The sequence below is a fragment of the Triturus cristatus genome, chromosome 4_2 (genome assembly GCF_964204655.1).
Source record: "Triturus cristatus chromosome 4_2, aTriCri1.1, whole genome shotgun sequence".
In the NCBI taxonomy this organism is placed as follows: domain Eukaryota; kingdom Metazoa; phylum Chordata; class Amphibia; order Caudata; family Salamandridae; genus Triturus; species Triturus cristatus.
In genome coordinates, this window is record NC_140586.1 from 419217740 (window position 1) to 419233533 (window position 15794).

The 15794-nt window shown below is 41.7% G+C and overlaps 1 protein-coding gene across 1 annotated transcript in view; it reads right to left on the bottom strand.

The window, feature by feature from the left end:
* Positions 1–10136, bottom strand: part of DBT (dihydrolipoamide branched chain transacylase E2) — a 160401-nt gene extending 150265 nt beyond the window's left edge. The window contains exon 1 of the mRNA XM_085601896.1: positions 10020–10136. Within this exon, the coding sequence (XP_085458022.1) occupies positions 10020–10073 (54 nt within the window). The 5' untranslated portion in view covers positions 10074–10136. The remainder of the gene's footprint in view (positions 1–10019) is intronic.
* Positions 10137–15794: the final 5658 nt, after the last annotated feature.

Sequence of the window (15794 nt, forward strand, 5' to 3'; positions counted from 1 at the left end):
AGGGTTTAGGAAAAGTAGTCCTTTGGTTCTAGTACAAATAAAAGGGGGGGGTGGGCTCTCTGTGGTTCAAGTTAAATTAGGTCAACAGGAGGAACTAATGTGATTGATCGACCATGAGAGAGTTCCCTTTCTGGTGGTGTGCTCTGTACTCCCTGCAATCCAGGAAAGATGCTTATTAGGGAACAGGGCATACTCCTATTTGAGAATGTACCTAGGTTCTTGAAGTGAGTGAGCTGTGCACAATCTTTGCACTGTGCAGGCATTAGAACCCCATACAGACTCCAGCTGTAACTATATTCATTAAATATCAAGGACATAATGAAAACTGAGCTAGCTTCATTGAGCTGTCAAAAAATATTAAAAGTGGCATAAAACATTATACAAAGCCCTTCTAGACGTCCCAAAAGTCGCCACTTTTAACAATTTTCTGTTATAAATTTCTACATTTGGCAAATTTAAGAACTGCGAAACCTACGTCAGAAAAAGGGAGGAGCATTGAGAGAACTCAAACCCCAAATTAATGAAGAGTATAGTCGTTAAAATCATAAAAGGGAACAAGGATTCCCTGAATCCGTCACTTTTACGAATGACTATGGAATGGATTCAAGTTTTACCTTGATTCAGCAGTCTGAGTGGCAAATGATAGTTAATACCACATTTGGCCCAACTGAGTGTCACTGTATTTTTAATCCTAAAACAGCCCTTCCACTTCTAAACATACAGTTAAAAATAAATCTTTTCAATGTGGATAATCCTAATTTTTCTGCACTCAACACGGAGGGTGGGATGTTCATAACTGTAAACTCCTTTCGAACCTACATCAAAGCCTTCCCCTTGTTTTGAATTTCAACCCTTGCACCTGGAAACTGAAGAATCACCTTAGCACAAAGGTCTAGCTTAAGTAAAGCTGGTCTTTTAAGAATACCCTTCTGCAGATCTAGATCTTTGAGCACAACCAAGGCAGTATCACTATTAGGTTGTTAGACAGGTTTCGTAATTATGGAGGAGAGCTTATAAGTCTTCTTCAATCGAACAGGTTCCAAAGGGGATTTAGGGGTTCTGCAAAAAACACCTGCATCACTATGATCAGAAGGAAACCCACAGAATACTAAACTTATTTCCCTCCGTCCATTCGCAATAACTCCAGTTTGCTCTCCAAATGTAACATAGCATTGTCCCCTATAGTGAGAAGGCAGAACAGCAAATCTTTTCACTAGCATTGATTTGCCTTTAACTTCACTGCACTTCTGATTAATCATTCTATTTTAGCCTGAACATCAGCCATAAGTTTTTCAATATGTTCCAGCTGCATTTGTATTACTGTAACAGTCTTTTCTACCTTGTTGACATTCTTTAGTGGAGTCTTTTGAATAAAGTGAAGGCACTGAATCACTGAATCAGCCCTTATTTCTATCTGGGATGACCTTAAAAACACTGTAGACCAGGACAGGGTTGCCGCCCTTTTTCTCCAGGACCTTTCTTTAGCCTTTGACACAGTGAATCATGACACACTAATCTAAAGACTTGAGGAAGCAGGAATAAAGGATGCTCTCGCTTGGAGCACCTCATACCTATACAATAGAACAAATATTATATGTACTCCTCTTTTCTCTTCTATCTTCTAAACCATTCAGCATTAAAGGAGCTTGTGTCATCTAGTGGACTACTTTGTCAATTTTATGGACAAGCTGGATTTATTAACTAACTTTACTAAGTCTTTTATAATAACTTGTGGCCCAAAGCGCATGCAACCCTTAACTATTAGCCGGTAAGAAGTGTTTTCAAGCACCAGATCCTTCTCTTACCTGGGCCGGGTTCACTTTCAATTTGTCTGGGACATGGTCTGCGCATATCGCACAAAGTAGGAACCAGCGCTCCAGGACTGTTGGCTCTCTGCCAATTCTCCCGTCACCCAAGGGAGAGAGAGTTTTCACACTCCTCTTGAAAATATATTGGGCACATTGTGTTCCTATAGCAACTTATGGGAAGGCATATGGGGTCTGGATGACTAGACTACCCTCGAAAGGGATATAAATCGATTCTGTGGGAGAGTATTGCCAACTACCCCATGTCAGCCTTTAGCTTTATTTGCCACAATGAACTAGGGTTAGACTTTCTGACTGATGTTATTCACAGCAGGGCAATTCTCTTGTCGCTTTCTATCTGGAGCTCAGAAGAAGCAAATTTAACTAGAGAGATGGTTTTAGACTGTTTGGCATGTGATAAGAGTCTTTCGAACCCCTGGATAGCGTATGTCAAAAAAAATCTCTGGAAGCTATTGCACTGGCGGATACATTTTTAGATAGAACGCAGCGGGCAGCCCGTGTCAGAAAGCAAGTGCAAGTCTTGCTGCTAGAGTGAGCCAATGAAGAGAGGATGAGAGCTGAAAGACAGAAATCAAGTGTTAAGCATTATTTATATCGTAATCCCAAGGCCATTTCTACCAACTACCTGCAGAACTGGTACAGTGAAATATTTACTTTCTTTTCCGTCTGGACGCCAACCCCATCTCGACTCTAAAGAATTCCCATGTACTAATTTGCACAAACAAACCATGGTACATTTCCTCTTCTTTTGTGAATATTATAAAATATACACCAAAATATTCCTCATACCATTATTGAAGTTTAGTAATCTACGGCTTTGTATGTAAACATATAATTTTTACTGCCATTACAGATAATGAAACGTGTGATCACATGACTTTCTTAAAGCCGCAGTCTAATCCAGGCGGTCGATGTTTTTAGATTAATTTTACTATACTGATAAATCAGTACTGGAGTTTGTTTTAATCTCGGTTTTGTTCATCCCAGCCTGTTTTTTATCCAGATGGTTGGTCATTAATATCCCAAACCTGATGATTTTATGTATTTGATTTGCATGTTGTAATCACTTGTTTGTCTTCCGTTTCTATTTTGCACGTCTTGCATGCTTTTATGGCTGTTCACAGAAGAATAAAGAGAATTCTGATTCATTAAAGGAAGAGTCCCTCATAGTTAATCATCTCAACCATGCTTATCAACATCTACAAAAAATCATTACCAGATCTGATCAATAGTTTTGACTTCACCTGCTATAACACACAGGTACTTCTGGAATTGGAAAACCCAAAGAACTTTGGAACATCAAACATCTTTACCAATGGATGGCATGGAGCCACCTCAAACTGAATGACTCCAAAATCGAAATACTCACCTTTGGCGACTCAAATACCTATGACCCTCTCTGTGCCTGGCCGGACGATCTAGGACCACCACCAAAAATATCTAAGGAGGTGAGAATCCTTGGAATTACCATAGAAACCAAGCTGAAATTAATGCACAAGTGGACAAGGTAGCCAAATAAATCTTTCTTACAATGAAAACACTGCAACGCATCGTCCCGCACCTAGGATTGCATCACAAGGTTCAACCTATCACCTCTCTGGTCCTATTGAAATTGATTTAGGCAAATGGTCTTTACCACAACACACCTCTATCAACAATGAGAAGATTAGAGAGAATTCAGAACGCTGAAGCTAGACTACTCCTACATGTAAAGCCACAAGCAAACATCTCCCCTCCCTCGAGGGCCCTACTGGCTACCAATTGGCAGAAGATCCACTTTCAAGCTGCTTTTTAATCACACCCAAAGCAATACATAGCAAAGGACAACTTTTAATCAGGATGAAAATCAACAAATACATACAGCAAAGGAACACACATTTAAGAATGGCTCTCCGCTTCAACATTCCTACATACAAGAACAAAAATAGGAAGAGCATCTTTCTCTGCTCAAGCAGCTAAACTATGGACTTCACTACCCATACACATAAGATGCACTGACAACCATCCAAGCTTCAGAAGATTACTAAAGAGTTGTCTCTTCCCCACGACAACTATACACACACACTACACAACAATGCACCACAACAGTATACTCAGACCTTGTCCAACTATGCTTCTCATGTTATAGAGATGAAGTTGCTGTTAGACGGGTCATTGTAAATTGAACTATGCCTGTTATAAGCAGATACAGTCCTATTAAGGAGAAAAATGGACATTACACCACAGGATACATGAGCATAGCAGACAATGTCTTAATTGCTGCTTCTAAGTACATATATGTGCATAAATGGAAAAGTTTATGCCTGCTACTTTAAGGAGTGTCATGAAGACAAATTGCATATTTCACAACAAGATAAATGTGCACATCAGGGTGTTTACATTTTACTGGTTCTGTTCACATGAGGCCATTTATATAGAGGGTTTTTTTCTCCAGCCAATACAACCTTTCCAAGTGTAATTTGCATATGTTAATTTCAGTGGTTTAAAAAAAGAAAATCCTCCTTTCAACTTTAGTCCTAGCCCTCTTCTCTCCGACTCATCCCAAACCTTTCTGACTATTATGATGCCACAAACACCCTTCTCAAACGTTCCCTTACTTTCTTAGACATGTCACTCAACTAACAGGCACATAGGACCACTACTTACAAAAATAACTTACTATTTCCCCTTTCAAATCTATTCCCATCATTTTAGCCCTACTCTAAACTCTAATAAACACACAGGAAAATAAGAGCACAAACCTAACACAACTAATGCACAAAGAAAAGAATTATTTTTCTCATAATCTACTAACAACCTCTAAACTGGGGTTCCAGAGTAGTGTGTTACTCGCAGCAAAGCGCTTTAAAACCTAGTCAGGGGAAGTAAGTAGTCTATAAATCCAATTTATAATTACAATTGCACGTTCAGCATTGCCCTCAACTCCCTAGCCTTTCACAAGCTCGTTGCTCACTAAGTCACCAAACTTTCCTTCACCAGTTCCTTTCTTGCAGAATGACTGGGTCATAAGAAAAGCCCGGTTTCTCTCCGTTCTGGGTCATCTGTCCAGCATCTTACAGTGCATAACAATCTCATATCCCAATAGCCTCTTGCTCAGTACAGGTATCACTTTGTGGCCAAATTCCATGCCACCTTTCCTGCTGCTCCATTCTAAAGACTTTTATATCTCTTTTCTTGCTTTTCACCAGTGGGTCTCAATGATTCACTTTAAGCGAGTTGGCCATAATCAAGCAAATGCTTCCTGGTCAGACACCTTTCAGGCTCCAAGTACTTCCACTATTCCGCACCAACACTCTTTCCTTCCCGTCTGTGGATGAAAAAAATAGTTTCGGTCATCTTTCTCTCACTCATCTAAGACTTAGCATCACATCAGGGGACACCTACATCCTCAGTATCAGTCCCTATAACTGCAGCATCCATCCAGCGGGTGCCAGAGTCTGGGGTAAATAACAATGTTTTAGACACTGACCTTCTTCACTTTATTGAAGTTAAATTTCTGATCTGCCTGAACACTCCATTTAATCACCTATCATTACATTACATGTATTAGCCTGCAGGTTTCAAAGAATTATGTCATCCGTAACCTAAGTGTGAATAAATAGTCAGTATAGCAGAGGAGAAGGATTGTAAGTCCCCTGGAAACTCAAACAAAATAAGACATCAGAAAGATTCCTTGCCACTGCCAAACCCGGCCAAGCCATAAGCAGGGCAAGGGGAGCAACTCTAGACAACAGTCACATTAAAATCCGGGACCTTGATTTAGAAACTAAATACAGAGCCACCTTGCCAGGGGTGTAGTAACAATAATGAGCCATTTTCAGCATGGATTCTTTCCCTGGAACATTAATTGGAAGACGTGCGGGCTCTGTGGAGAACTTCAGACCATTCCTTAAATGCAGAGCTGGCGATTTGCTGTTGTCTATAGCGCAGTTCAGAAAGGTGTAGATGTCAGAGACTGTGCCTTGGTGACGAGCCATTTTTCTGAATGTAGTTTTAAACTGCCATGTCGACTTGGCATTTAAATCCCCATGCCAAGCCTTAAACTCTCCTTTTATTACATATACGTTACCACTAAGATAGGTCCCAGTTAGCCCAGAGGGCAGAGTACTGTGCAATTAAAAGTTTGGACATATACTTTAGAGTTTTACATGTCCTGGTAGAAGTAAACCCCTAAATGTGTTGTTATTACTGTGAGGCCTACCCCTTTCATATGGTAACATTAGGGATTCCTTATTACATTTAATAAGCTGCAATTCCGAATTGAGAAAGGGTAGATAAGGTATGTTTTACACCTATGAAATTGTAATGAAAAACCCTCTTTAATTTCCAATTCTGATTTTTCATTACAATTTTGAAAATGCCACTTTTAGAAAGTTGGTATTGTCCTGCCCTAAGCCCTTTTGTGCCTGCAGCCTGTCTTGGATGACATAACTGGGTATAGCTGACAGACTCTGTGAATTCCTCTCAGGCAGTCATTCAACAGAGGGAGTAGGTGTACCTCAATGGGCCATCTGCTGGCAGGATGGAGGGCGGAGCCCCACTTACACCTGAAATGCCTGTGCTCTGCCTTCACACAAAGGGCCTAATGACCCAGTATTGTCACTGCGGCCTGCTTGGAGCCAGGGCAGGGAATTCAGGCAATTCTATGCAATTCAAGAAGCTTTTCCTGCCTCCCAGAAGAAGAGCACCAGGGTATAAAATGAGGACCCTTCAGACCCACTCTTCAGTTCACTACTGGACCTGTGGAAGGATTCTTCAAGGACTGCCTGCTGGTGTGGCATGCTGTGCACTCTGACAGTCTGCTGCTGTACCCGATAGAACTGCTTTGCTGCCTGGAACCTGCCTTTAAACCTCAGAGGCCAGCACTGCTGTTGAACCCTACATGTTCGCCTGCACCAGGAGTACCAGAAGTGACTCCATGGGCTAGTTTGATGCACCCCTGTTCAGAGCCACAGGGACATAAAAGGCTCCGACCAACTTGAGGCCACACCTGGACCCAGCATGAGTGAGTCCTGATCCCCCAAGAGGTGCCCCACCAGTCCCTGACCCTAGGTTATGGTCCTAAGAGATGCCCAGATGGACAATTACCAAAACTGCAGACTCAGACAAAATTTGGCCAAAAACTGCTCTGAGAACTCGGAGGAGACTGGGGCCAACCTGCTTGCCTATCCGCCCGAGGAGGGTTGCCAGTTGGACTGACTTTGTGGCTTCTCTCGCTAAGTTCTTCTCCGCAGAGCAAATCCTTTTCAGCGTGTCAAAGTGTATCCTACCTCATGTCACTGTCTTTGGCTACAGCCCTCTGCTTCGTACCGCTGGAGGTTTTAGACTTCCATTTTGGAGACGAAGTCTGAATGTAGAAATCTTCACTGCGGCTTTGACCCAAGGCCATCCGACAATGAATCTCTCTTGGACACTCACTGCAGCCTTGCCCCACTAAACTAACTTCTCACAACATTTTTCTCAGAAATGTTTCTAAGTCCGAAGGTAAGTGCTGACTGAACCAAATCCACTTCCTGTATTCAAACCGTGCTCCATCGCAGTCAGACATATTTTTTCAACTTTGATCCAGTCTCATGCAACTAGATGTCCACGGTTGGCACTTTGATCTTTTAGGCACTAGTTTCCACTAAAAGCTTTTAAAATGCATAGCTCTAGTTCTACTGATTGGATTTTTATTGTTTTGATGTCAACTAATTTATTAAAATATACTCTATTTTTCTAAATTGCTTTGGGATCCTTCTTGTGTTGTGTTTTCACTTTATTACTGTTTGTGTGCTGCATAAATACTTTACAGATTGCCTTTAAGTTCAGCAAGGCTGCTTTTTGTGCCAAACTACTCAGAGTTAAGCACAGGTTAATTTAGTGACTTTTTGTGGTTCACCCTGCAAGGGACTGTGGCTGTTGCTTGACCAAGGCTCACACTCCAGTCAACCAACAACCCAACTTTCACAAACTCTAAGGTTTCGTAATTAGTGAGTTACAGTGGCGACTGCTCGTGATGTGACGTTGCGGGCGGGAGGCAGCTGAGACATGAGAGAAGTGCTAGAATTGATCTGAGCGGCCTGGTTTGCAGCTCACACAGTGCCTGTGGCTTTCTCCACCCAGCTGTGCTATGCAGCCAGGTGGTGAAATTCTAAGTGTGCATGAAGGTTTGGCCCACCAAAGCACCATGTGCACTTAATAGTGCGCACAACTCCTTCTCCAGGATGGCTCTCCCCCACCCCGTGACTCAGCTACCCGGCGGAGGGAACGGTGAAAAAGAAAAAAAAGATAATAACATTATTTTATTTTTCATTGTTGCTTCTGCTGGGTAACAGCAGTTGGGCAACACTCCTCTGCCATCCCTGGTAAGTTACTGAATGCTTCCATTTATGAATGAACAATAATCAGTAAGAAGTATCAATAACAAAGCGGTTACAAACAAACTATTGACAACCTCGTCCCAAACTGATTTACACTTCAATTAAAACAGCAGAACATAATAAATCTAATGACAGCTAAAAAGTCAAAAAACTAAACTAGATATTAAGTATGATTTACTATTTACCATCAGGTGGGAAAATTCTGCAGACATGGGGGCAAGAGGGCGCTTAGTGGTTGTCAAGTTAGAAAATTACAAGTATCAACAAAGGTCAAGAAAATCACATTCACAACAGTTTGTACATTTACCATTAAAATGTCTGCACAAGTACATTCCAGGTTTACCAACACACTCTGTAAGAGAGATGGTGTGTAATGATAGATGTTCAAGAGGTGTAACTAAGCAAAAATAGCAGCTGATCAATTCTCTCTATTGGTATGCGAGTGAACCCATTCAGACAATGCAGAACAAAGCGCAGGGTGAAAACTGATTACTAGACAGAGGAGTGTGAAAGCTAAAGTGAAAGCGAAATGGGATGCTATACCTTAGGATCCCCCAGCTAATACACTCTACATTTACCACTCAAATGGTCTAGCTGCCATTTAGTTACTAATAGCTATGGCCGTCATCAGGAGCTAACTGTGCAGTGGTCAATTCCTGTTAAGCATAAGTGGTAAAGTAATCTGCCCTCAGAGGCACAATAAAGGAACATGTGTGGCCTCAGCAAATTGGGGTCAATCAATGTCCATTTAGAAATCATTAATACAGTTTACACATTAGACTTTAACACCTCAAACTCTCCACAAATTCAACCTTCAGATCCCTCCACACTACACTCTCTGTAGAGCTCTAGAAAATGGTTTTCCGAACATCGCTTAGTTGTGCTCTGCTCTTGACTTGTTTTGGACTCTGATCATTGACATTGTGATACCAAAAATATGGACACAAAGAACTGGGGCCAACTGTAATAAAATAATAGTTATAAATCAGAGGTGCAAATGGATTTTATTGGGTTGCCATTACTTCTTGCCAAGCACCTCGCAACCTCCTGCTGGATGAGAAATCTGCCCCCTAGCTACAGCAACTGGGTTAAAGATCTTGTTGTTTGAATTATTAAGAGAAATGCCAGAGGAAACGAGTGAATCCACTTTGAAGACGTAAAGACATTTGGACGTGTTACGGAGCTACCTATCACAGCTGAACTCCGATTGGGCTTAATTGAAGATGAGGAAGCAGCTGCCCAGAAAATGAGCCACCGTAGTTGTTGCAGGTCTCCCCTCGTAGACATGATGTTTGATACAATGCATGCCTACCAGACAAGTTCCAACACCGTGGTTACATTATGGATTGCACTCTCCATGGATGGGGATCACTGTCAGTTCTAGGGCACGAAACGGGGGCGGCTGCTGCACCGCCAATAAATCTTACACAATGACAACTAAACGCCAGAGGCTGTCTGTAACCGTAGCTCTTTGCGTATAAAGATGGAAATGCCTGTTATCTCATCACACGGAGATAATGTTCAGACTTTAACTTCCTATGGAAATGCGTTAAAGCAGATACAGTATCTGAAGAGTCTTTGCAGGAAGTGAGCATTTTACAACACTGACTGCGGCCGCAAGCGGTGGGGGGGGAATGTGTAAGAGCAATGCATTGCTTTACATGCTGCATGTCTTGCATGTCTGGCTGCAGTCAGCAGTGGTGTGTTAGGTATCAGACAACGGCATGCAGCAGCTTTCTCCACCATAAACAAGACTGACCGACATGGCTCCGCGCCTTTCCGGAGTGTAGCTGCTGCCTGAACAAGCAACAGTAAAATCAAATAACCTTACCAAGCGCCCCACGGATCTGTACCCACTCCTCCAAGCTGTCACTGCTGCCGCCATCTTATCCCGGAACTCAGATGAGCCAACACAAGCACTAAGAGAAGGGCGAGCTCCTCCTCCCCATCAGCCAATCACAGGCGAGGGAAGGGGAAAACCCACCAAAATATACAAGGGCACAGACAAGCCCAAGCATATGGGGCGGGGCCCTCAGGCTTCCAAGCACCAGGAACCGAAAGGAGCCCAACCAATAAGGCGAGGTTATAATGCCGCCGGAAGCAATACTGTAATTTTACAACCTGTAAAGCGTTGGGGTTGCAGCAGGTGATATTGGAAGACGCATGCATAACACACCTGTGTAAATGGACACAGCGTCGAATGGTGGGTTGTCTCTGTCAAGGAAACTATAAACAAGGATACAATTTTAAAGGGTATGAATAGCTACTGAATTGAGAAGCAAGGGGAAAACTCTTGTAATTAACACACAGGAGGACACGTGGTTAACCCTTGAAACCAGTCAGCCTGAAATTAGCCTGACCCTAAACAACGCGATACCCCTCAAAGCATCCTCATTGGAACATGTCGCCTGCCTTGGCACTAATTGTGTTGTTTTACAATTAATACTTTTCACCCCCAGCAATCTCAAATGCTTCCCAAAGACTGAGGCAATTCACGCATCTTCGAAATTGAACCACCGTTCACCTAAATCACCGTCCACTTGTCACTTCCTTGGGATGAAAGGGATCGCTCCCTGCTGCCCTCCGTCACCTCACCCGCTGCTCTCACACCCTGCTGTCCTCCTCACCCTCTGTCATCTCACCCCCGCGCGTGTGTCACCCTGGGCTGAAGCTGCTTCCCGGGCACACACAGCCGCACCCTAGTACTTCACAGGTCTTTTAAAGACCATTCACTTGTTAATGAGGCTTTGTTGTATTTCACCTCTTCTTAGCGCCCCAGCATCTCCACTCAATCTGAGTGCAGATGCAGGGGCGCTAAGAAGAGGTGAAATACATAAAGCCTCATTAACAAGTGAATGGTCTTTAAAAGAATCGCCGGGCCCCCATAGCTCCGCGCTGCAGCAACCGGCGGTGTTTGCTGACAAGCACAGGTACGATGTTTGCAAGGTCCGCGGGCCGCCAAGGAAGGCTTGCCGGGCCGAACTATGGGTACCCGTTAAGGGAACACCTCGTCTGTCTTCTCCATTGTACACCAAACTGTGCAAGGTATGGGAATGCAAGCAGTTCCTCCTAACTGAGAAGTGTTTGAGAGACCCTGCACCTAGAACATTGCGGGAAATTATGCTAACTAGTGGTTATTACAACATTGTTTTTTCAAATGTAGTGACTGAAAAGCAGTTCGATCAATTAAACTAACTAATGGAAGATTCTTGTAGTTCAAGATATGCTCTTCTGCAAACAAAAACATTATTCTGGAAACTATTGTACAGATGTGGAGTAACTCAACTTTACTGCTCTTGAACAGAGTGCCATAGATGTAAAGGCCCAGTCCCTACACACGAGTTTACAGATGGCCCCAGAACCTACTTTGTGGCCAGAGGATGCTTGTTGAAGAGTTGCATCTTCAGAGCTTTCTTGAAGGATAACTAAATAGAAGGGTTGCTCATGTTAGTGGTGGTTTTATATTGTCAGACAAGTTTTGGAAGGGGCGTTTTGAGATGGACAATTCAGTGGCATCTGCCCTTCTGGTAAGCAGTGCAACAAATTGTAGTAAAGTCCCACCATTGCATTGTGCTTTCACAGATGTATCTAATACCTTCAAGGGTATGCCAAGATTAGGACTACGGTCCAAATTATCATCATAGGGCTAATAAAAAGTTAGGTTTATATTATTTGATAATTATTCTACAACATTAGGGATTATGCAGCTGGAGAGGACCGAGTTGTGCAGCAGGGTTGGTTAAATAATAGTACAATAAAAGGCAAATTATGTGGCATAATGAGACACATTTTGTGGGAGTATTACTTCAGGATTCTGCTATTTTTACTTGTTAATACTGTCTGGGCCAAGGTTTCCTCTCGTTAGTGTAGGTTTAACACATAAATACAGCAATTAGCAAATTAAATGTGACCAGTTAACCTTTATGAAGGGCCTGGCAAAACCTGTGGCAGTGTTTCCAGTAGCTTTTGATCATTTGAGAAAGAAACACTTTTTTTGTTAAAATATGCAAACTATGCAGCAGATGATGTATTATGTGTGGCAAATGCATAATCATGCAGAAAATGTAGCAGCCACAGAATCACATAATTCCAGTGGCCATGGCTATAACTATATATACTGTTTTTGATGTTAGAGTCTCATTTTAGTACCTTATGTATTTATTATGTTCAGAAGTGACTTGTGCAAACCATCATCAACCCACCAAATAAAATTTTTAAAAAATGTACACCAGTGAGTTTCATCTAAAAGGCACATGAAAATCTCACTTATTATGCAAAGACTGAACCACAGACTAATAATCGGGATAAAAGCCGAATACTTTTGTTATGCAAGTCAACTTATAAGGGTTATGATCCACCGATAAACAGGTTACCTCCTTGTCCCTCTTCACAATCTCACTTCTAAAATGAAACGGCAATCCTTCCTTGGAAAGCACTGGCAAGCATCCAACTACAATAAAGATGTATTAGCACACACATCCTCTTTATGGTAAGCAATTTAAAACTCTCCTACCTGAAGCTTCTCTTATATTTTGCCTGTCAATTCTATAGTGTGACTGGCAGGTATCAAATTTGAGAGTTAGAGTTCCTAATTATGTTCTTTTTTTTCTTCATGTTTTTTTTTTGGATTGCTATAGCTCCTGCTTTGCAGATTTTGTTTCCATGAAAGGCGTTAGATTTCTTTCTCAAATTCCATGTTCTCCCATTTTTGGGCAGGTGTTTTGGATTGTGTTGCATTGCGGCCTTAAAACCAATTCCGCTGCAAACAGATGCTGTCTACTTTGCGTTGTGCAGGGGTAATTAACTATGTGCAAGGGAGTGGAGGAAGTGATTGTTCATGTAAATGCATATCTCTTCTTTTTCAAGGTCTCCAAATTGAATTACATGACATTCTCACTAAAAATTATCAAAGAAATGCCACAGGTAGTGTTCTGCTTCGCCTACTCGCTCCCCTACACCCTTCTGCTCCATTGCTGGTTCTGATTTTCCTTCATGCTTCTAAAACTAGAACTTTGCTCTTCATGTGGGATTAAGATTTCAAGACTATTATTGAGCCCACTGTTAATGCTGCCCTCAACAGCAAATTGATGGCACCTTGACTAGTCAAGGTGCCTAGTCATGAGTATGTCATTGCACCTGGTGGTGGTGTAGGCTAGATTAATCCATCTCCAGAAAGCGACTTGGAGTGCGATGCCCTGCGAAAACATATTAAGGGGGAATTGTTCATGGGTATTCCCATATTAAGGACAACTTGGGTTTTCATGAATTGTTTCTGCTTTCAACCACTTTCGTTATTGTTAGTAGGTAATAGCCAGCTGTTGCTCAAGGCTTTCTTTTTCTTCCCAGTATTAAGGATTTCATTTAGCAAGATTTGGAAGAGCCTGAAAAGTTGATGGTGCAAAAACCATACCCCATGCAGGTATTCTACGAAGAGCTGCTTGAGACTTTTGAAGTGGGTTATCTTCTACCCAGCTTGGCCAGGCACATCAGTGTCACCACTTACGACACTATACCCACTGGTTGCGTTGATAAAACGTCGAAATTGCCTTCAAATTTGTTCGTATGCATCCTCATTTGCCTTGTGTTCAAAGACGTAAGCTGCCTATACTGAACATCCACTGTAAAGGGACTCCCAGTTTTTCAGTCCAAGGTGCGGAGTAGGGAAAAGACTGTGACACACTGCTTTAAGTGATGGAAAAACAACTGCTTTTGACTTCAAGTGTGGCGGTGTATGGCCTCAAATCTGTGGATCTGATACTGTTTTTGCGATGCCTGCAATGGCACTAATACTGAATCTGTTTGTGCAGGGTGACCCAGTTCCGAAGGCATCTCTATTTGATCCAAAATTGGGAAAACTCCTAAAACAAATTGCTGAAGATGTAGTTGGTGAAGCAACTCCGTGATCTTTATCTCAGCAACGGCATGTATTTTTTCTCAAGCTCCTCATTCTACACCTTGCCACACTTTTTTTCTTGCTTTAAAATTCACAGCAGTAGATCATAGCAATCATACAAGGTAATTCCTCTGCTCTGACCAAGAAGGTAATTTAACTTTCTAAAGTTGGCTGCTTTTGGACCCCTGCAGGAGTCTTTCCCTGTGGGGAGGGAAGAGTAGACTGTTGGCCTTTGTCAGTGTTTGTGAACCTTCCGTTTCTGACTATGGGTTTTGGCAGTGGTTCGAGGCAGCTGTATCCTTCAGTTCTTGTCCATTCCCAGGACAAATGGGTGAAGATGATGTTGTTTTCTGTTCAGTCTCTTCAGTTACCACTGGGAATACATTCAACTTTATTACTGGTCCCAAAGCCAGCTAGTTCTTTCTGTCATATCAGAGGAGAGTAAACATTTTATTGCACACCCAGATTATTTGTCATATGTTCAGGATAGTTACTGCTATGGTTATTTTTGTTGTTGCCCTCCTATAAGCAATATACCACTATATATGTAATGTATTGTCTGTTATACTGCTTGTAATTGCACTGATATACTATACATGTACAACTAAAAAAACAATAAAAATACGTTTAAAAAAACCCTCCAAATATGGTGTGGTCATTAGATAGTTGCCTATTCAGCCAACATTAAACTTAAACTTACATGAGTGTCAAGTATGGTTCTGGTCACTTCCGGATCAACTGAGTTGTAAGATTTTACATGGTGTCAATGTCTTGGTACGAGACATGGAGCCCTGCACAGATACCATAAAGTTAGAACTGGGCAAGAATGTTATAGATGTTTTTAAAATGGTATTTTGCAATCTACCACCTCTGATAGTTTTGCAGGATGGGTGTGTGAAGAACTGATTAACTTCAAATCAGGTACTTACTTCTAAGGAACATACTTTGTTCTGTGAAAAATCATTAGATACAATTGGAATAAAAGGAAGCATGTTATCAGTTGTGTAACTAATTTCTAAAGGAGCTTCGATTGATTACAACCATTAAAGTTAGTAGTACAATGGAACCTTTACAGCTTCAGCAAAGGAATTGTTCCTCAGAAGAAATCATTACTTCTACATTACAAAATAACCCCAAGGGCATCCCTCTTTGCATATTACTGTAATTTTCTGATCAGGCAATTAATAGAGGCTTGTTTAAGTCAATTTTCAAGAGAGATTAATGTGCGTTTCTTGCAAGCAGACAACTTACCCATCAAACAATCCCACGATCTATAATTCATGGCCCAAACAATCTTTATGACCATTTCTCGGTTTCCACATCAAGCAGAACTTTTATGCAGATGAGATCTGGTCCTGCATCCACCTTTGATGTAATGGGAAGACGGTTAGGAATTCCTAAAGAAAGGCATGCATGTTGTGCTTAAGGCAACTTATTAGACTATTTAGTACGCATAATGTGTATTGAAAAGGTTTGGTAGGTTGTCTAATCGAGCACTTTTAAATGAGCTTCCTCCCAACAGCCAGTAAACATAACATGGGAAACAAATCTCATAACACTGATAAAAGAACAATATAAATTACATACATTAAAGGTGCTTCCACAGTAAATGGCGACTTTCTTGTCCACTGCACACTATATTTCAATACAGTTGCAGAAATGTGTTAAATACTTCATTACGCTTGGATATTAACACTTATTTCTTACCTGAGC